The sequence below is a fragment of the Rhinatrema bivittatum genome, chromosome 5 (assembly GCF_901001135.1).
Source record: "Rhinatrema bivittatum chromosome 5, aRhiBiv1.1, whole genome shotgun sequence".
NCBI lineage: Eukaryota > Metazoa > Chordata > Amphibia > Gymnophiona > Rhinatrematidae > Rhinatrema > Rhinatrema bivittatum.
Window position 1 is genome coordinate 147969207 of NC_042619.1, and position 23162 is coordinate 147992368.

General features: G+C 45.9%; 1 protein-coding gene across 1 annotated transcript in view; it reads right to left on the bottom strand.

Moving 5' to 3' along the window:
• The window catches only part of DIAPH3 (diaphanous related formin 3), a 1173174-nt gene that overhangs the window by 916838 nt on the left and 233174 nt on the right, over nt 1–23162 (bottom strand). Inside the window, exons 10-12 of the mRNA XM_029602990.1 lie at nt 21197–21307; nt 10701–10819; nt 10360–10476 (exon numbers count right to left, since the gene is read on the bottom strand). Coding sequence (XP_029458850.1) covers nt 10360–10476; nt 10701–10819; nt 21197–21307 — 347 coding nt within the window. The remainder of the gene's footprint in view (nt 1–10359; nt 10477–10700; nt 10820–21196; nt 21308–23162) is intronic.

A 23162-nucleotide genomic window follows, 5' to 3' on the forward strand; every position in this document is an offset into this window, starting at 1 on the left:
CGGTATAAAAAAGTCTTTAAATAAAATAAATAAATATTGATGAACCGGCAACATTTTCCCCAATCTCAACCTCACCACCACATTCTGTGCTTTGAATTGTAGCACACCCAAAGAAGCCAATGCAATATTTTGGTGCAGGAAGCAGGCAGTGAACAGTCAGTGCCTGCTTTCTTAATGTGCCTCCAGGTGCCCCCCCCCCCCCCGGGGGTGCTATGCAATATTTAAATTAGGAGGTCGCTTTAGCAAGGAGATCCCAAGTGTGTCAGCCCTCGCCGGTTAGGAAAACAGACGCCAAGTTTATCTGCATCTGTTTTCCTAAACACCGCACAGCCAGGAATTCAGGAAACGGATGCTTGTGAGTTGAGTGTCCGTTTTCTGCACCAGACTGCCGGCATTTTTTTTTTTTACATTTTTTCTAATTTTATTTACTTTCATTTTTCCTCCTACTTAATATCACAACGATATTAAGTAGGAGGCAGTACAGAAATGTTGGGATTACTACCTGATAATCCCCTTTTCCTTAGTGTAGACAGATGGACTCAGTACAAATGGGATAGTATCCGCGTGCTAGCAGTTGGAGACGGATCTGACGTCAGCACGGGGGCGTATATATCCCCACAGGAAGCGTAGCTATTCAGTAATCTTCCTTGCAAAAGCTGTTATAGTGTACTGACGCACAGTTAAAAAGTGAAACAGGATTCCCCTGACCGATTGATAGTAGCTGGAGACCGCCACCATTCCCAACTGAAAGGCGTGGACACCTGGTAGAGTGTACGCTCTCATGGAAACAGATGACATGGCTTACCTGGAATCGGTGATACCCATGTACGCAGGCAGCTGGGCGGGATGCTGAGTCCATCTGTCTACACTAAGGAAAAGGGGATTATCAGGTAGTAATCCCAACATTTCCTGGCATGTAGCCAGATGGACTCAGTACAAATGGGATGTACAAAAGCTTTACTCCCCACCTGGGCGGGAGGCTGCCTGAGGCCCATGTAACACCGCCCTGGCAAATGCTGAGTCCTCCCTGGCCTGGACATCCAGGCGGTAGAATCTGGAAAAGGTATGGAGGGAGGACCATGTCTCCGCTTTACAGATTTCCGCAGGCGATAGCATCCTGGATTCCGCCCAGGATGCCGCTTGAGCTCGGGTAGAATGAGCCTTGACATGTAGAGGCGGGGTTTTTCCAGCCTCTACGTAAGCTGCCTGGATAACTTCCTTGATCCAGTGGGCGATGGTGGGCCGAGAGGCCGCTTCACCTTGTTTCTTCCCGATGTGCAGGACGAACAGATGGTCCGTCTTTCGTAGGTCTTGTGTAAGTTCCAAATATCTGGGCAGCAATCTGCCAATGTCGAGATGGCGCAATAAACGCCCTTCTTCAGATTTCCTCAGCCCCGCCGTGGTAGGCAAGGTTATGGTCTGATTAAGATGAAACCGTGAAACCACCTTAGGTAGAAAGGAGGGAACCGTACGAAGATGGATAGCCTCTGGAGTGATCCTGAGAAATGGATCCCGGCAGGACAATGCTTGTAGCTCTGAGATGCGGCGGGCTGAACATACAGCCAGCAAGAATACCATCTTCAAAGTGAGGGAACGAAGAGACAGGCCCCGAAGGGGTCGAAAGGTGGATCCCGCAAGGAAATCCAAAACAAGGTTGAGGTTCCACAAAAGCACAGGCCACTTCAGTGGCGGACGAATATGCTTGACCCCCTGCAGGAAGCGAGAAACATCCTGGTGCTTAGCGATGGTCTTGCCAGCCCTCCTGGGACCATAACAAGACAGCGCAGCCACCTGAACTTTGATGGAGCTGAGGGAGAGACCCTTCTGAAGGCCATCCTGCAGGAAATCCAACACAATAGAGATCGTGGTTGCATGTGGATTGGTGCCATGCGAGTCGCACCAGGCTTCAAATACTCTCCAGATCCTGATGTATGTGAGGGATGTGGAAAACTTGCGAGCTCGGAGGAGGGTATCAATCACGGGCTCCGAGTAACCCCTCTTCTTCAATCTAGCCCTCTCAAGGGCCATACCGTAAGAGAGAATTGAGCCGGATCCTCGTGAAGAATGGGACCTTGATGTAGAAGGTCCCGAAGAGGAGGCAGGGGAAGGGGCTCCCCTGCCAGTAGTCTTCTCATGTCTGCATACCAGGGTCGTCTTGGCCAGTCTGGCGCCACTAGAAGGACTAGGCCCTGGTGCCTCTGAATCTTGCGGATGACAGCGCCTATCAGAGGCCACGGAGGAAAGGCGTACAGTAGAGTCCCTGGAGGCCACGGCTGAACCAGGGCATCGATTCCGTGTGAGCACGGGTCGCGCTTGCGGCTGAAGAATCTGGGTACTTGAGCATTGGACCCGTCTGCCAGGAGATCCATGGCCGGAAACCCCCAATGATCCACAATCATCTGGAAGGCCGTGGGTGAGAGCTGCTACTCTCCCGGATTTAGGCGTTCCCTGCTGAGGAAGTCTGCTGTGGTATTGTCCTTCCCGGCGATGTGGACGGCGGAGATGTCCTGAAGATTCACCTCCGCCCAAGTCATCAGAGGGGCGATCTCCAGAGACACCTGTCGGCTTCTGGTTCCGCCCTGACGATTGAGGTATGCCACCGTGGTGGCGTTGTCGGACATCACTCTGACCGCCCTGTTCCGCAGTCTGTGGGCAAATTGAAGGCAGGCCAATCGGACAGCCCGGGCCTCTAGACGGTTGATGTTCCATGCCGCCTCTTCCCCGTTCCACCGCCCTTGTGCGGTGAGTTCTTCGCAGTGTGCGCCCCAGCCGCTTAGGCTGGCATCCGTGGTGAGCACAATCCACGTGGGTGAGGACATCTTCGATCCCCTGCTCATGTGGTTGGACTGCAACCACCACCGTAACTGGGTGCGCACTCGGGCAGGTAGAGGTAGGTGCGCGGAGTAGGTCCGCAGATGGGGACTCCAGCGAGAGAGCAGGGCGTGTTGGAGAGGCCTCATATGGGCCCTCGCCCAGGGCACCACTTCCAGGGTGGATGCCATGAGACCAAGAACCTGCAGATAATCTCAGGCGGTGGGTCGACTGGCTCCCATCAAAGACCGGATATGCTGCTGAAGGTTCAACGTCCTCTTGGCGGTGAGACTGACCGTGTCTGCCCGGGTGTCGAACTGTACTCCCAGGTATTCCAGGGACTGGGAAGGCTGTAGGCAGCTCTTGCCGAGGTTGATAACCCAGCCCAGGCTTTCCAGAAGGGCTATCACTCTGTCGGTGGTCCGAAGGCTCTCCTCTCGAGACTTCGCCCTGGTCAGCCAGTCTAGGTAGGGATGAACCAGAATTCCTTCCCGCGTGAGCGCCGCCGCTACTACTACCACCACCTTGGTGAATGTCCGTGGCGATGTCGCCAACCCAAAGGGCAGGGCCCGAAACTGGAAATGGCGGCCTAGAACCTTGAAGCGTAGGTAGCGCTGATGATCCGGATGGATCGGGATATGCAGGTATGCCTCTGACAGGTCTAATGCCGTGAGGAATTCCCCTGGCTGTACTGCGGCCTTGATGGAGCGTAGAGTTTCCATGCGAAACCGCGGGACCCGTAAGTAGCGATTGACTGACTTGAGGTCCAGGACGGGCCGAAAGGTACCCCCTTTCTTGGGTACAATGAAATAGATGGAATAATGGCCAGAATTCACTTCCCAGGCAGGTACTGGGATGATGGCTTTCAAGGACATGAGTCTTGCCAGGGTAGCTTCCAATGCTGTCTTCTTGTGTGCGGGACACGAAGATTCCACAAACTTGTCCGGAGGAAGATGATGAAAGTCCAGATAATATCCCTTCCGGATAACGGCGAGAACCCACTGGTCCGATGTAATCTCGACCCATCTGGGGTAGAAGAGGGTCAACCTGCCCCCTATGGCTCCGTCCCCCAGATGAATTGGCGGATTCTCATTGGGAGGCGCGGCCGGGACCTGAACCCGGGCCCGCTCCCCTCCTGCGCTGCTTGGTCCGAAAGGACTGATTCCCGGCTGGAGGACGTGGTGCCTGGTAACGACCCCTGTAAGGAACGAAACGCTGGGAACTCCTGCCCCTGGAGGGCCTTGGAAAGGCGCGCTGGCCCCTTCGGAACCGATCTTCCGGCAATCTGGGCACTGGAGAGGCGCCCCATGCACTGGCCAGTTTATCAAGGTCGCTGCCAAATAGAAAGGAGCCCTTTGGTGAGGCGGGTTTTAGAAGGTGCATCAGCCGACCATCTTCGGATCCAGAGCTGCCTCCTGGCCGCTACGGAGGATGAAATCCCTTTAGCGGTTGTCCGTACCAGGTCAGATGCCGCATCTGTAAGGAACGAAAGAGCAGATTCCATGTCCGCCGCTGGAGCGTTGTTCCTAACCTGTGACAAACAGGCACGCGTCACCACCGTGCAGCAGGTGGCGATCCGTAAAGATAAAGCCGCCACCTCAAAGGCCTGACGCAGAATGGCGTCCAGTCGTCGATCATGCGGCTCCCTGAGGGCCGTCCCCCCTTCAACTGGAATGGTAGTGCGCTTGACCACCGCTCTAATCAAGGCATCCACCTGAGGGCACGCCAGCAGATCCTGGATAGCCGGCGCCAATGGGTACATGCTCGTCAGAGCCCGACCCCCTTTGAAGGCAGCCGCTGGTGCCTCCCATTCTAAATCAATCAGTTGTTGCACCGCCTGTAAGAATGGAAAATGGCGGGCCGTAGGACGAAGACCTTCCAGTAGGGGGTTCTGCGCAGAAGGTATCGAAGCGCTGGGACCTGTAATATCCAATTCCGCCAGACACTGAGACACCAGGTCGGAGAGATCCTCCTTAGGGAAGAACCACCTCATGGTTCGATATGGCTCAGTCCCTGGAGGGAGGTCCCCCTCGTCCGGGAGTTCGGACTCGTCCTGCGAGACCTCCTGGTCTGACTGATCTGGGCTATCCATCGGTGGGGTCCCGCTCGCGATAAGGTTGTGAAGGCCCAGGAACAGGATCCGCAGGAGCTGCCACTGGAGCAGCCGCCGCAGGCGCAGCCACCGCAGGAACTACAGGAACCGTAGGGCCTAGATGGGCAGCCGTTTGCATCTGAACAAAAGCATGAATTCCCTTAAAGAGATCCACCCAGGAAATGGAAGCAGCCTCTAAGCGCCGGGGTACAAGCTCCCCCGGGACGCCAGATTGGTCGAGACTGCCCCCTAACTCCGGGGTAGCCCCTGGGGAACTGTCCACAAATCGTGGTTGAGACAGGTCCTGGCCCGAGGGTCGCAGAGCCCCCTCACATTGGGCACACAAAGAATCTGGCTCATCCCTGCGCGTGGCCCTAAGGTGGCATGCGGAGCAGAGGCCAAGGGCTGCAATGCCCGAAGCAGGGGGCGCCGTTGCTGAAGACTCCGCAGCTTTCTGATCCATTGAACAAAAGGTGCTCACAAATAATATGCGGCAGCAATAGGCTCTCAATAGCAATAGGCTCTCAATAGCAATAGGCGCTCAATAGCAATAGGCGCTCAATAGCAATAGGCGCTCAATAGCAATAGGCGCTCAATAGCAATAGGTGCTTAATAGCAATAGGCGCGCAATAAGAAGAGGCGGCAGCAATATGCATGCAAGAGGCATTCAATACGCATTCAGCAATAAGCGGTCAGCAATATGCTCGTAATAGGCATTCAATAAGCTTTCAGTAATAAGCGGTCAGCAATATGCCGAAACAAAGTCAAGGAGGAAAAAAGCCGCGCCTATTACGGGCGCGGAGTACCTGAGCCAGGCCCTACGAGGGCGTCCTCCACGGCGTGCCACGCCGCCGATCCTCTGCGCTTCGGAGACCCGTAGGAAGAGACGTACTCCGTACCAGGTTCGGCGCATCCCAGCTGGAACACAGGCGGTCTCCGGCTGCGGGGGAAGGGATCACCTCACCACCGCAATTTGAGGAAATGCACCCGCTACCTCGTCCACGCCGGGACCGAGGGCCTCGTATACCTCACCGGACTGCGTCCGGGGACTGTGTCACTGCCGCGCTTCGGCAGGACCGAGGACTTTCCCACCGGGGGAGCACGTTAATCACCCCGGGAGCTCGCTGGGGGAGGAACCCGTGGGTATCTACCGCAGGAGCGCGGGGCTCTAAGTCGAAGAGACAGGAAAAATGAATCTAGAATGAGAAGAAAAGAGAAAAATTAAAGTAGTCTTGGAAAGCACGCTCAACTAGCGTGCAGGCACTCCAAACTGCTTTGGAGACGGAAATTACTGAATAGCTACGCTTCCTGTGGGGATATATACGCCCCCGTGCTGACGTCAGATCCGTCTCCAACTGCTAGCACGCGGATACTATCCCATTTGTACTGAGTCCATCTGGCTACACGCCAGGAAAATTAGTTTTTTCTGCTTTTCCGTACTGGTTTCAGGAATGCTCAGCTATTGATGCCTGCTCCAGGCAGGCATTAATTTCTGATCGCTAAATGTGCATCCTAGACACTTTTTTTTTTGGGCATAGGGAGTGAATAGCTAATAGCCTCATTCACATGCATTTGCATGTGATGAGCGCTAATAGATTCACTCCGCACTGGACGCAGGTTGCAGAGGCGCTAATCCACTTATTGCATAAGGGGATTAATTAGCGCCTATACAACACGCGTCCAACTGCGGGTTAACAGTGCGCTCGGCTGAGCACACTGTATTGCATTGGCCCCAAAATTTGTAACAAAGTACCAATAACTCTCTACCTGGAGCCATGTTACCTCAAATTCCGAAAAAAAAATGAAAAAAAAAAAAAAACACAGCTTTTCAGCCAGCCCTTCCCCTAAGACCACATCTTCAGGTGAACTTTCTGAATTCTCAATGAAGGATTGTGTTATACACAACAGGAACACAACTGGGTCCTGAAACTATTCACAAATGGGTTTTCCAATGCTGGATCCCAATGCTATGTCAATTGCAAATTTGGATTCAATTGTAAGCTGCTCTAATGCTTCTATTCATTTTAATTTATTATAAACTTCCTTGACAGCAAAGTTGGGAAAAGGCAAATATCAAATGTTCACAAATAGATACCATTCCTAACCAATACCTCTTCCAAGGATGTTGAGAATGGTGTTTTCCACCTGCTTGCTGCAGGAGGGTGCTTAGTAGTGTGTGACACATGCGGCCAATGTAAAAAAAAAAAAAAAAAAGCACTGAAAGCGAGCACTGAGTATTCAGTGTCTGGCGGCACTTTCCTAGCGTGCCAGACACCTCTCCTGGGGGCACCATGCAATATTTAAATTAGTAGTCACGTTGACAAGGAGGTGCTAGGGTCAATTGCGCATCCCTAGTGCCTCCTTGACAGTGGGAGCCCATGGGCGGTCTTGTCAGCAGCCGTCCGCCGGTTAAGAAAACAGACGCTGAATTTATTGGCATCTGTTTACTAATCAGTGTACAGCCATGGGTTTGGGAAACGGATGCTTGTTAACTTAGCGTACGTTTCCCGAACCTGATCGCCAGCATTTTGTTTAAAACTTTTTTTTAATATTTAGTTCCTCCTGCTAAATAGTCACAATGATATTAAGTAAGAGGATGTACACAAAAGCAGTATTTTCTGCTTTTCTGTACAACTTTTGGGAGTGCTCAGAAATTAATGCCTGTTCTAGACACGTGTTAATTTCTGAGCGCAAAACTGTGCATTTTGGATGAATTTTTTTTCTTCTGCATTTCAGGTGCGTAACTAATAGCCTCATCAATATTCATCTGCATGTGATGAGCGCCATTAGTTTCGCCGTGCACTGGACACGAGTTGTGGAGGCACTAATCCCCTTATTGCATAAGGGATTAGCTTCCATGCTATTTGTGTGATCACACTTCCCCTATAAGGGAGGCATATTGGAGGAAGTCTTCAATAGACTCCTGCCAAAGCTGATCTTTAGCCAAACTGTCCTAGCCTGATTAAGTACTAAGAATTCAACTGAATTAACAAAACTGAAAATTGCCCCTGGAGGACACATTCAACTCCATGGGGCTGAGGTAACCAACTCATGAATTTAGGTTATACCAGTGGTCATTCTGCCTTCTTCCATGCCCAGAACAACCTAGGCCAAACTAATTAAGAGGGTAACAAAAGAGTGCCCCTCTTCCAGAAATTAAGGAATTTGAGGAATAAATTATTGTTTTCCTTTTCTTTTTTTTCCCCAAATGCTTCACCCCTTCTAATGCAGGGGTTGAGAACTGAAAGCTTAGAAGGAAAACAGAAAATGTGGAGAATATACTTGCCCCTAGCTTTCGGTAGGGGCTAATGCTCTGCCAATCCCTGGAGTAGGTCAGAGGAATGATGGGGATATTGCAGGGGAGAGTGTATCCTTCCTCCCCTATTAAATCTTCTCTTACATTCATTTTCTCTTTTTCCTCTTACCAGGTGGGAACTGAACAGGTCTAACAGATGTCAAGAAAAGAAAATTATCTGGTAAGAAAAATTTGACTTCCTTATCCCCCCTGCTAGACCAGTCTTCACAAGAGATATACAAAAGCTACTACTACCTTGGATGGGAGAACTTGAGTGCAGTCCCTAGTACTTTGCTCCAAAGGAGGCATCTGAATTATCCCAGAATCTACTCTAACATTTAGTCAAAGAGTGTAGAGAAGCTCAGGTGGCCGCCCTACAGTTCTCAAGGGGCACCCTTGATACCTCTGCCAACGATGCAGCTTGGGCACTAATGGAGTGTGCCCAAAGGCCATTTGGTACTCTTTTCCCTTTCAGGATATAGGCTGTGACCCATCTGGCCAGGGTTCCTTTGGAGACTGCTTCCCCTCCACGTGGGCCACTGAACAGTAAGAACAGCCCACCAGACTTCCTGAATGGATTGTGATCTCGCAGTACTATAGTAATGTCTGCTTGAAGTTCAGGCAATGTAGATCAGACTCTCCCTTTCCTTTGTCCTTCCTGAAGGTTGGCAGGTTGAATGTCTGAGGTGAAAAGGAGGAACCGGGCAGAGGGTCACTGCCCCCTTGGAGAAGACTAAGTACAAATCCCTGCAAGAGAGTTCATAGACCTCCAAAATTCATCTTGCTGAGCAAAGAGCCACTAAGTAAAATACTTTGAGAGAGATTGTCACAGCCCCAAGTACCAGTTTAAGATCCCATAGAGGTAACAGGGGGCGGAAAAGCAGTCTGAAAAGCTTTACCCCTCTGAGGAAGCATACCACATCCAAGTGTGTTGTTATGCAAGTGCCTTTTACTAGGCCCCTAAATACTGAGATGGCTATGTGCACCCTCAGAGAGCTAAGTGATAGGCCTTTGTCTAGCTCCTGTTGGATAAATTTCAGGATGTGGGTAACTGCTGCTCTCTATGGAACCTCCTGCTTTGTGACAGAAGGTCTAAAACAGGCACCATACTTGGATGTAGGTTAATGATTTTGACCACTTCCTAGCCTTCAGCATGGTGATATGATTGAGTACCACCACCCTTTCAAGCGCCATGCCATAAGACATAATGGAGCTGGGTCTTCTAGCAATATGCAGTGTTAGTGCCATGCTGGGCATGCCAAGTAGGGGCCAGTCAAAGTTCTGGAAACTTTGACAGAAGTTTTCCGTGAATGGGCTCCATCCTGATGATGTCACCCATATGTGAGGACTACCATCCTGCTTGTCCTGTGAGAAAAAGATAACATCATGAGGTCCTTTTTCCGGAATAGAACAAATACTTTTTATGGCCAGAAGGTTTGGATTTTTCCTGACCTCATTAAAATCACACAGGTTCGTAGGAAACATTTCCTCCGATATAGAGAGAAAGTATTAGAAAAAGGAGGTAGTTTTAAATTGATATATCCATGTAAATGCAGTATAAAACTGAATGGTTGTAGTTATTTACTTTCAGATCCAATGGATCTAAAAAACCTTCTTGAAAATTAATGACCGGTATAGAAAACGTATGTGAGGATTTATATAATGCTCTGTTTCCTATATAAGTAATCGTTCAATTATAAATGAATGTCACTTCTAATTTTCCTTCTGATATATTGATTGATGATAGGAAGGTGACTGTGTATGTAATTGTTTTGTTATAATTTATCAGTCAATCTGGATAATGTGTTAAATTATTTGTTGTATTATTGAAACAATAAATAAAGAATTAAAAAAAAAACCCACACCTTTATAATTAAGGGAAACTCTACTTGCAACCTATGGCGGAGGAGGAAAGAACTCCATGACCAGAACTATGCTCATAGAAAATGTATTCCAAGCTGAATCCAGTCTTTTTGTTGTTTTTCCCAACTACAAAATGGTTCTCTTTTGACCACTACTAACAATAAATGCTATTTAACCTTTCACAGATACAGCTCATCAATTTGTTTCACCCACTTCAGAATCCCATAATTTAAAATATTTTGAAAACTGACAAACTTCAAGCAAAACACAGCAAGCATACACCATAATTTTAACTTACCGTACAAAATAATCGTTTCTGACCAGCAAAAGATGCTGAAGAATCGAAAGAAAATATCCTTCTGCACTAGTGTCCTTAACTATGTTCCACACCATGTTGAAGACATCATTTGCATCAGTGAAAGTGTTAAGGCATGTAAAGATAGAAGTATTTATGTATATGAAATCTTTTAGAAACATCGATTTTAAAAGTGAAAATAAAGATTTAATATACATTAAGGGTAAACTGAGTATTCAAACATTAAATACATTTGGAATTTCCCAATGGTTTGAATGGAAAAATAAAGAAATAGGGATAATAAGCATATTGAAACATGATTTTCTCTCGTAATGAAAGGATATTCAACTTCAGATCTGATATCTTCTAAACGATGTGAAAACTCAATCATGTCTCCATCTTTGTGTTCATCAAATACCCTAAGTTGGATATCTAAAGCATCATTCTTTACACATTTCAATTGCTGTAATGAAAAATTACATGTATTGTAAATTTATTTTGCACTACATATTCAGTTTAAGGCAAATCCATTTATTTTAAAATGTGTCATTATTTGCAACAGTTTTCGTTAACTCTGTTATTCTTATACATACAAAGACCCTAAGAGCTCTACTCAATTTGGTAGATGTTTTAATGCCATATTAACAAAAAGTCTGGGGGCTACCATGTAGCACCAAATAATTTATTCCACATACAAGATAGACTTTTTTCCATGTATTTTGGCATCAATGAGCCAAAAAAAAAAAAACACACACTTTTGCAAAAGGTAACATCATTATGCTAAACTATTAATATGCAGCTATACCATATCACTGCAAGTGGATTATGGTGTTGCAAGTATGATATAGTAAAAATTATAAAAGGAACACAAATTGGTCTTTTAAAGGCAACCACCATATTACTCTACCTATTGCAAACCTTGACAGGGAAACCTTGTATGATAAAGGTAACTGGGACTCCCAAGCATATTCTCACATCACAGAAATCATAAGTCCTAAAGCTTTTAAAAAAAAAATATAAAAGTTCTATAGTAGTATTTTTTTTTTTTTTTAGAAGATATTAAAAACTTTGAAATTACTGTTTACCTGATAATTTCTTTTTTCCTTAAAGTGGATAGATGGATTCAGGACCAGTGGGTTATGCACCTCTATCAGCAGATAGAGACAGAGCAAACGGACAGACATCACAGTATATATACTCCTGCAGTGACATCAGCCTGCCAGTATTCTCTTCAAAAGCAACTGTGGACAGACTAGCAAAAAACTTGACCAAAGAATATAACCATTTCAATAGTCAGCCAACACGAAACAATGAGCTCACACAATAAGCATATTAACATTAGTCTAGGGACTGGATGAACACTTACGAGTAATCCCCTGGCACACACAAAAGGACCATCACACAATCATTTGGCAGCCAAGAGTGGGAAGCTGAATCTATCTATCCACCTTAAGGAAAAGGAAATCATCATGTAAGTAGTAATTTCTCATTTCCAAGCATAAGGCTAGATGGATTTAGGACCAGTGGGATGTACCAAAGCTACTCCCTAAAAGGGTGAGAGGCTGCCTGCAGTCCAGTCAACACTGCACATGGCAAAGGCTGTGTCCTCCCAGGACTGCACATCCAGAAAATAATACCTGGAAAATGTGTGTAAGGAAGACTGTGTCACAGCTCAGCAAACATCAACAGGAGACAATCTAACCTCTGCCCATGACACTGCCTGAGCCCTAATGGAATGAGCCCTAACCTGAGTAGGCAACAACTTTTCAGCATCCACATACGCGGTCGTGACCACCTCCTTAATCCAAGCGAGCTATTGTAGCCCGTGAAGCTGGTTCGCACTGTTTTCCTCCACCGTGAAGGACAAACAATCCATCTTTTGGAAAAGTTTATAAACCTCCAGTTACCTCAAGATAGGTCTCTTGACATCCAATGGATGAAACAGGCGATATTCTTACACATCTCTTTCCTTATCCAAGGACAGCAAGAAAATGGACTGATTCAAGTGAAATTCCGAGACCACTTTAGGCAAGAACCAAGGAGCAGTATGGCACTGATTGGCTCCTGGAGTCACTCGAAGTAATGGGTCCCGGGAAAACAAGGCCTGCAGCTCAGAAATTCGACGCACAGAACATATCGCCACCAGAAACACTATTTTCAAAGACAATAACCACAAGGAAAGGCTACACAATGGTTGAAAACTAGGGCCCGCCAAGAAATCCAACACCCGGTTAACACTCCACAAAGGAACCAGTAACCGCAAAGGAGGACAAAGATGTTTCATTCCCTTCAAGAAACAGGTCACATCAGGATGAGATAAGTATTCACCATTCACATAGCCCCTGAAACAGGCAAGAGCCACAACTTGTACCTTCAAGAAATTAAAGGCTAACCCTTTAATTTAACCCATCTTGCAAAAATTCCAAAATGAGCGGGATCCTAACTGAATGAGGAAGAACACCTCAATCCTCACATCAAGGCTCAAACACTCACCAAACCCACACATAGGCTAAGGAATTGGAGAACTTTAGAGCTTGTAGGAATGTGGCAATCACCACAAGGGCTATAGCGTACAACAAAACTGAGTCAGATCTTCGTGAAGGACAGGCCCCTGGTGCGACAGATTCTTGTGCAGAGGAAGATGAAGGGGGTCTCTGCCAGGATCTGCATACCATGGTCTTCGTGGCCAATCCATAGCCACCAGGACCACTGTCCCCCTGTGGCCCTCAATACTACGAACTATTCTGCCCAACATGGGCCATGGAGGAAAGGCATACAGCAGCTTGTCTTCCAGCCAGACCTGCTCGAGATCATTGATATCCAAGGACATCAGATCTTTCCTACGAGTAAAGAATAAAGGAGCCTTCGCATTGCGCAAAGTCGCCAGCAGGTCTATAAACGGAAAGCCCCAGCAATCCACTATCTGCTGAAACCCCATCTGGCAATACCCATTCTCCTGGGTCCAGACTCTTCCTGCTGAGAAAGTCTGCTCTTACATTGTCTTTTCGTGCAATGTGAGAGGCCGAGATCTCCTAGAGATGCTCTTCCGCCCAATCCATAAATTGGTCTATGTCCTGCGACACTTGCTGGTTCTTGGTTCCTCCCTGCTGGCTAATGTAAACCACCGTCGTTGCATTGTCCACTGCAAGCACACCAACCGGACCACCTGGGCTTCAAAGTGATTGATGCACCACAGAGATTTCTGTATTCCAGCGTCTTTGCGCCTTTAGCTCCTGACAGTGAGCTCCCCAACCCTGGAGACTCGCATCTGTCTTGAATACCAGCCAGTTCGGCAATGTCAGGGAAACTCCCTTTCCCAGATGATCTGCTTGCACCCACCACTGGAGATGAGAGCAGATATACATCAGCAAGTAGAGCCAAATCGAATAGTCCTGACACTGCAGGTTCCAACAAGACAGCAGGGCATGTTGAAGAGGACACATGTGCTCTTGCCCACAGTACCACTTCCAGATTAGCTGCCTTAAAACGGAGTACCAGTAGATAGGACCACACTGTTGAGCACACAGTGTTCACCAAAAGATACACCTGCGATTTCAACTTCTGAATATGAATTTCCGGCAGGAAGACTTTACCCTGCCTCGAGTTGAACCAAACACCCAGGTGCTCCAATGACTGAGATGGCTGAAAATTGCTCTCTGCTAAGTTCACCACCCAAATGAGTGCCTGCAACAGTGAGATCACCTTGTTGGTCACCAAGCGGCTCTCTTCCAGGGACTTGATTCGAATCAGCCAGTCGTCCAATGAAGAGTGTACTAGGATTAGATCCTCTCAACTCTGCTGCAACACCACCATAACCTTGGAAAAAGTTCTGGGAGTTGTGACTAAATCGAAAGGTAGTGCCCAAAACTGGGGATATGCAGATGTATCTCGGACAGATCCAAAGAGGTCAGAAATTCCCTGCGACAGCATGGCCATCATTGAGTGCATGCTTCCATGTGAAAATGAGTCACCTGCAAATAAATGATGGTTGACTCCGTTGAGATCCAGAATGGGACGAAAGGAGCCCTCTTTCTTGGGCAAAATGAAATATATGGAATAACACCCGTACTTTGAGACCAAGGTACTAGAGCCTTGACAGCGTCGATTCCACCGCCTGCTTCTTCTGTGGGGAGTGGCAAGGAGACATCATATTCATATCCCAAGGAACAGTGCAAAACTCAAGCACATATACTTCTCGATTCACCTCCAGGACCCACTGGTCCAATGTGATCTTGACCCACGTCCGATAAAGAGTGAGACATTCTTCCTCTCTCATGTTCCCGAGGGTGGGTTGGCAAATCTTCATTGTGAGGCTCAGGAGGATCCACTACCCGAGACTCGACTGGGCTGTCTGGGACGAAAGAAAAGACCTGCTGAAAGCCTGAATCCTCAAAGTTCAGCACTCTGAAGAGACAAAACCGCTTGAAACCCTGAGACAACTCCTTATAATCAAAGGGCCTCAGTAACTGCTTTTTATCCTCTGGTAACTGAGGAACCTGGAATTCACCCCACTTACTGGCCAATTTCTCCAACTCGCTCCCAAACTAGAACAAGCCTTTAAAAGGCAATTTCATAAGATTAGCTTTGGAGGTCACGTCAGCCAACCAATTTTATAGGTATAACTGATCCCTGGCCACTATTACAGAAGCCACTCCTCTGGCCGAGATTCAGACCAAATTGCAGCCTGCATCTGCTAAAAAGGTGGGGGCAAGTTCCATAACTGCTCTGGAATTCACGCCAGAATAATCAACCTCCTAAGAGAAGAAGACAAAAGTGAGCCACCAGGGAACAGGAAGCTATCTGCAAAGTGATTGCCATTGCTTCAAATGCTTATGGATGACCTCAATCCTCCTATCATGCACATCATTCAAGACTGCTCCTCCCTCCACAGTGATAGTCGTCCACATAGAGATGGCACAGACAAGTGCATCCACTTTTGGTAAACCCAGACACTCTCACCACTGGATCCAGGAGGTACAGGCCTTCCAAGGTCCAACCACCCCCCCCCCCCCCCTTTGAAATTTGCCTCCGGGGCATTCCATTCAAGACCAATCAATTCTTGAATGGCTTCCATAACAGGGGAAAAAAAACCAAGAGGTTTTATGCAAGGAAACCAAAATGGGATTTTTCTTAGGATCAGGTGTTCTCCCAGGACAGCAGAATGTAGTCCTCACATATGGGTGACGTCACTGGTCGGAGCTCTATCATGTAAAACTTTTCTGTCAAAGTTTCTAGAACTTTTGACTGGCACACTGAACATACCCAGCATGCCATGATCCCTGCAGCCACAATGGTCTTCCCTCAGTCTCGTTTGTAGCAAAAGGTGCGAGCGAAAAATAAAACATTTCGGCCCCAACTCCATGGGGTGGCGGGTGGGTTTCATGAGGACTACATCCTGCTGTCCTGGGAGAACACCTGTTACAGGTAAGCAACTCTGCTTTCTCCCAGGACAAGCAGGATGGTAGTCCTCACATATGGGTGATTAGCAAGCTGCCTTGTATTTAATTTGGGCCAACAGCATACAACTTGTGCAACAGGCACAACAAATGGTGTACTGTTGGTAAAAATGAGGCAGCCTGAAAATCACAGCAGGTGGATATGGAAGGAGTTGGGATTAAACTGGAAATAAGTTCTTCAAGACAGATTGGCCAAAGGCAGAGTCTTGACGTCCTTCCTTGTCCAGGCAGTAATGTGCTGCAAATGTGTGAAGAGAGCTCCATGTTGCAGCTTTGCAGATGTCAGCAATCGGTACTGAACGATAGTGTGCTACTGAGGTTGCCATGGCTCTTACTGAGTACACCTTCACTCGTCCCTGGAGAGGAAGGCCTGCTTTTTCATAGCAGAATTCGATACAGTCTGCTAGCCAGTTGGAGAGAGTTTGTTTGCCCACTGCAACAGTCTGTTTTTTTCCAAAAGAAACAGAGTTGGGTGGATTTCCTACGGATTGTAGTGCAGTCTAGGTAAAAAGCAAGTTCACATTTACAATCTAAGGTGTATAAAACTCTCTCGCCCTGGTGAGAGTGAGGCCTTGGGAAAAAGGTGGGCAAGACTATAGAATGATTCAAGTGGAAGGCATTAACCACCTTGGAAAGGAATTTAGGGTGAGTATATAGGACCACTTGGTCATGTAGGAACCTGGTATAGGGTGAGTATGTGACAAGTGCTTGTAACTCACTAACCCTTCGAGCAGATGTAATGGCTACTAGGAAAAGAACTTTCCATGTAAGAAATTTAACATTGCGGGAGTGCAAAGGCTCAAATGGGGAGCGCATGAGCCTTGTAAGTACTACATTTAGATCCCATTCAGTGACTGGTGGCCGTAGAGGAGGCTTGAGTTGCACTAAGCCCCTCATAAATCTATTCACAAGGGGATGCGCTGTTACCGGGGCACCCCCCAACTCCTTTGTGGTATGCTGAGATAGCACTCAAGTGTACCCTCACTGAGGAAGTCTGGAGACCAGAGTCTGAAAGGTGTCAGAGATAGTCTAAGAGATGGTGTGGGGCAGGAAAACTGATCGATACCTTTTTGCGTGCACCACGTGGTGAATCTTTTCCACTTAGAACGATAGGACTTTCATGTGGAAGGCTTTCGTGAGGCTACAAGCACTTGAGAGACATTAGTTGAAAGGTTGAGTGGTTGGAGGATCAAGCTTTCAACATCCAAGCTGTGAGGGATAGGGTTTGAAGGTTCAGATGGCGTAACATGCCTTGGTTCTGAGTTATGAGAGTGGGAGCTGTGACCAGGCGAATGGGTTCTCTGATCAAGAGGTTGAGAAGCATGGGAAACCATACCTGTCGAGGCCAATACGGGGCTATGAGTATCATTGACCCTTTGTCATGTTGTAGCTTCATGAGAGTTTTGCTATTAGCTGTATCGGGGGATACGCGTATAGGAGGCCTGTGTTCCAAGGGCGAGCGAAGGCGTCCATGGTTAACTTGTTTTGCTGCCTGTGCAGGGAGCAGAATCTGTCCACTGTGATTCAGTTCAAATGCAAAGAGGTCTATTGTTGGCTGACCCCAGCGTTAGAAGATTCTGGTCGTTACTACAGGATCCAGGGGATGGAACTGTCAGTTGAAGCAATCTGCTACTACATTCTGCATGCCTACCAGATAAGTGGCCTGTAGATACATGGAGTGTCCAAGGGCCCAGTCCCAGATCTATGTGGCTTCTTGGCAAAGGAGATAAGAGCCTGTGCTGCCCTGCTTGTTCAAGTACCACATTGCAACTTTTGTAAGAGAACAGTATTGTATGAAAGGTAGTACTTGAACGCATATAGAGCATAATGTATAGCTCGAAGCTCTAGGTAGTTGATCTGAAACATTGCTTCCAGCTGTGACCAAGTACCTTAAGTTTGAAGGTTGTTCACATGAGCTCCCCAACCCAAGGTGGATGCGTCTGTGGTCAAAGTTATCTGTGGAATTGATTGCTGAAAAGGTAGACCTGTTAGCAAGTTAACTGTTCATCCACCAGAGAAGCGAGAAACGTAACTGGTGGGTTACTTGAATCTGGGATGAAAGTGAATGGCTTGGAGCCATTGAGATTTCAAAGTCCATTGAATTATTCTCATGGCCAGCCTGGCCATAGGAGTGACGTGGACCGTGGAAGCCATGTGTCCCAGCAATTTTAAGAAATGATGGGCTGAGGCTGTTTTCTTTGTGCGCAGAGATACAGCTAGTCTGGAGAGTGTATCTGTGCGGTCATTTGGCAGGAAGGCCTTTGCCACTGTGGTGTCCAAATCTGCTCCGATGAAAGTCAGGAGGTGAGATGGAGTCAGTTGGGATTTTTGGTAGTTGATGAGAAATCCCAGAGAGTGTAGCAGATAGTGAGCTTGAGAGCGTTGAGAGCTCCTTGCTTGGATTAGCTCTTGATGAGCCAATCAGCCAGGTAAGGAAAGACATGTATGCTTTTCTTGCGTAGATGGGTCGCAGCCACTGCAAGGCACTTTGCAAATACATGGGGTGCCGAGGCAAGTCCAAAAGGAAGGACCCGGTACTGAAAGTGTTGATGTCCCACAAGGAAACTCAGGTACTTGTGGTGAGGTGGGAATATTGGAATGTGAGCTTAAGCGTCTTGAAGATCCAGAGAACAGAGCCAATCTCCTTTTTACAGAAGGGAAAGCATGGTGCCCAGGGACACCATTCTGAATTTTTCTTTTCATAGAAATTTGTTGAGATTGCGGAGGTCTAAGATGGGTCGGAGGCCAGCTGATTTCTTTGTAATGAGAAAATAACAGGAGTAGAACCCTCTGCCCTGCTGTGCTCGGGGAACAGGTTCCACGGCCCTGGCACCCAGAAGGGTGGACAGTTCTGACTCTAGAAGACCTTTGTGATCTTCTTGCATCCACAGAGGATTTGGTGGTAAATCCGGGGGCACCATGAGGAAGTTTAGATGGTATCCTTGGGTTATGACGGATATAACCCATTGGTCTGTGGTTATGTTGAGCCAGTTGGTCATGAAGTGGCGAATTCAACTTCCTACTGGCAAATCTGGTTTTGGATTTATGGAGGGACTGCTGTTCTCTAGATATGCCTCAAAATCTGGAGGCCTGATCTGTTTGCGGTGGTGGCTGAGGCCTGGATTCTTGGGCTGTCAAGGATGTGTTTTCTAAGACGGTCTATTTGGCCTCTCGCGAGATGCAGGTGGATAGTATCTGCATGGGCATTAAAATTGTTTCCTAGGGTCCCTTTCTAGTAGATCTTCGTGCAGAAGAAGGGGCCCCGGTAGTCACTGTGGATAATTGTGCAGGCCAAACTGAGTTGCCATTCCCTGCTGAGGAACCAATCAAGGGAGTTTCCAAGGTCAGGTGGGAAGAACCAGGCTTAGTAAAATCGGAAGAAGATAATTCACCCTGAGCCTTTAAGCAGAGCTAAAAAGTTATAAGGCACTCTAGGCTGAGATGTCCGAAAATGACAGGTGACAGAGAGAAAGGCACTTAGGTTTCTTGGTCACCGGCACCATTAGTCTGTTAGTACGCTTAACAGGTGACTGAAGATGTGTCCCCAGCCGATTCAAGATGAAAAAGTTTAGGTGCACAAAATTTATGTGCACAAAAGTTAGGTGCCCCAAGTCTATGCTCCGCAAAACTAAGCACACCATCACCGCACCAAACCTGGGCGCACAACCAATAAGTGAGAATGTGCGCACAGATAGTGATCCCAAAAGAAACTGGGCACAACAGTCGGACTCATCTGCACACCGATTGTCCTGTAGAGGGCAGCCGAATGTGCAGAAAAGCATGTAAAAACATCGACGCAGCCTACCACGCAGAGCACAGGAAAAAGCCTAAGTGAGGCCTAGCCCACCTGGGCTGCTCAACCTGCGAGGCTGTCCAGGTCACTTAACCCCATGGGAGCAGGAACAAATATCGGAATGGCGCACAGAGCATGGAGATTGGAGGAAGCCCTACACACACCCTCTACTCTGACATTCTTTTTTTTTTTTTTTTTTTTAAACTTATCTGAACTCAGCCCTTCACAGCTGAGTACAGAGACAGTCTCCAGCTACAGGGGGAGAGAGTATATGCCTTCAATGCTGTGCTCTGCTTCCTGCACCCGCTGCCTTTCAGCTGATCAAATAGGTAAGTCTATGCCAGCTGAAAAAAACAGCTACCGGACCAAGGCACTCATCTGAGGGTCCATGGAAATCACCTCAGAAATTCTCAACTGCGGAAGGGACCATTTGGTATCACCTCAGGAGAGCGAGGTGTTTTATTAATCTGTACTTCTATTTCTCCTATCAAAATGTAAAGAAATCCCCAGTAGGAAAAAGCATGTCCACCATCTGCTGGAAATGAATACTAGCAAGCTAATGTCACTGCAGGAGTATATATACTATGACGTCTGTTTGCTCAGTCTCCATTTGCTGGTAGAGGTGCGTAACTCATTGGTGCTGAATCCATCTTTCCACATGCTAGGAAACTGTTTTAAGATTTAACGCATCTAAACTAATGCAGTTTTCATTTTAGGCTAATGTAGTAGATGGGAGGGTGGAACACCTTGTTGAATAAGTCACAGTGAAGTTAGTTCACTTTTTAATGGGATTTGATACAAGGAATTGTGTATATACTGATATCAATGCTGGTGAAGGTGGAACAATGACTTTGGGTCCAGTTAAGTGCAGTTTATATCACAGCAAAACTGTCAAAATAGCAAACTACCAATTATTCTCTACTATTTCTATTGGTTGATAAATTACCAGAGAAAGAATATGACTCAGTAGGAAATAAAAAGGAAAGCAGAGGAGACAAGGCAAAGGTTTGTGGCATTTGAGATAAGTGTTAAAATTATTTAAAGTGGAAGACTTTACACATACCTTATTTTACATGTGAACCAGTACAGTTATGAGTATTAGAAAAAAAATTCAAATTGGTTTGTTATAATGATTCATTTGTCATTTGAATTAATTTTTGTTCCCAAGTTAATTTGTTTTTTTCATTATTTAGTTTGAGTTGTTTTCATTAAAGTGCATGGGCAAGGTTTTCAAATTAAAAAAAAAAAAAAGGGGCAAACATGCAAGATTTATATTTTTATGCATTTGGTGTCTCCCAGCGTATCATTTGCAATTGCTGAACTAGAAACAAAGCCATTTTTTAATCAAAATATTAATTTCACTTTTAAACAAAATATGTTTTCACTTCTATTCACATAAAGAATTGTTATATTAGAACTTTAAAGATATAGCTATGCACATTTTTTCATGTCAAAATACTTCAATATATGCAACCCTCTCACATACAGCCCTAGTAAAAATTATGCTAGTAGGCTTTTTATAAAAATCTCTCTTTACTCAGGTAGTCTAATTTAAATATTAATGTAGAGACAATGACTGCAGGGCACCTACTGGCAATATCTCTTTCAATCCACAACGCATAAATTCATTTCTGATGTGAAGCCTGAAGTCCAAATCATCAGGAGATGTAACAAGAGCATTGATGAGCTGCATACAAGCTACCTACAACAGATAACACTCAGAAAATTAAAATCCAGTATTTTTTGCTTTTCAATATATTTCTATGTTAAAAGGGCATTACTGAAATTTTCAACAGCCAGTGCTTTCAATGTGGTTTAAAATTGCACAAATAGAAAGATATTTGAAATCATTCAGATAACTGCATTCTGTCCACAGTAGATGGCACCAAAAAATTAACTTTAAAGTGTATAAGTAAAGTAATAAGCCAAGACATTTTTTTTCAGTTTTAAATCTAACAATACTTTTGCATTACTAAATGCTGTCCAGTTAGATAATTTCCACCACTTATAACTGAAGATAGCAGTTTTCCATGTATTCTCAGGAAAAATACAACAAAATAAGCTTTTTTTTCTGTTAAAGAAAAAAGAATGCATAGAAAACTATTCATTCAACTAAGACTTTCATTAACAAACATTATTGTAACCAATGTGCTCTTAAAACACCTTACCTGGAGCACCCATACCCAACCTCCCCTTTCTGTGCTGAAACTACCACCAAAAAGGAATGTATAACCAATCCCCTCCCATCTTTTAATCTAGCCAATAGAATTCCTCCATTTTTTTTTAAATTACTAAATAGACATACATGGAAAGTAAAATAAAAAGGACCCTTAACTCACCCTATAAAAGCGCTTCCCATTCTATGGCCTGATTGGGAACATTAACTGTTTCCCATAAAAAAAAAAAATACATGGAGGTATGAGCAATATTTTTTTCTTTATGGCAAACAGTACAACCTCATGGTTAAGGGATTCCTGTGAATGCAGAGCATGTTTATATTTAGCCCTGTGATGATCCAGTTTCAGTGTGTCCCACATTGAGAACCATTTGTCAGATAAGTCCAGACTGAAAAAAAGTTGAAAACTACTGCTTTAAATTATTCAAAGTCATTTAATACATACATTTTTTTCTGAAAATTTTCCTGCTCATCAAAAATATTAAAGGAAGTATGGTTGACACATCAATCGGTTAAATTCTCTATTCTCCACTGCTGACTAATCGGACCTGATTGGTGCAATTACCAAGCCCTTGGATTGGTAAATTTAACAAACATAGGTTACGGATATAGGGAAAACAGATTTAAAAAAAATGAAGGATGGGAAACCACAAGAGAAAAACAAGCAACACATAATCCTGTGGGAATTCTGTGCTACTGCAGATTCTGCGGAGAATTTGGCAGGCCCCAGCATGCCGCGAGCAGAGGCCGTCCCGCTTGCGGCATACCAGGTCCTCCATCTTTGCAGAAGGCAGAATGGGCTCCACTCAGGGCACTCCTGTGCCTGCTTCATCTTTGCTGTGAGCAGGATGACCTCTACTCGCAGCAAAGATGGAACAGGCCCCAACTTGCTGTAAGTGGAGATCTACCTGCTCACAGCAAAAGAGGAATGCAGCTGTAATAGGTCCGACAAAAGATATCTTCGTTTCGCCTCTGTTATCTTGAGGCTTCCTCAGGGACTATTTTAATAGCGTTATACTTGCAGTCATGCACTGCAAAAAATAACAAAGCCATTATAAATCTTAATAGATAATATATCATGATCTACTCACTCACACCTAAATGTTCCAATCTTGTATCATCATAATGATTCCTACCAATATTAAAAAATCTGTTTTTAATTAACATTTTATAATGAGAAATTTTTAATAAATATAATAAATCAACTCATACACTGAACTGGCCCTATCAAGCTCCTACCGTATACCTGAACCAACCCTATCTCTATACGCACTACTCTTAAATGGCTTCACAACCTACGTTCAAGCTCCTACCATCTACCTGAACAAACCCTATCCCTACACGCACTGCTCTTAAATGGCTTCACATCCTGTGTTCGAGC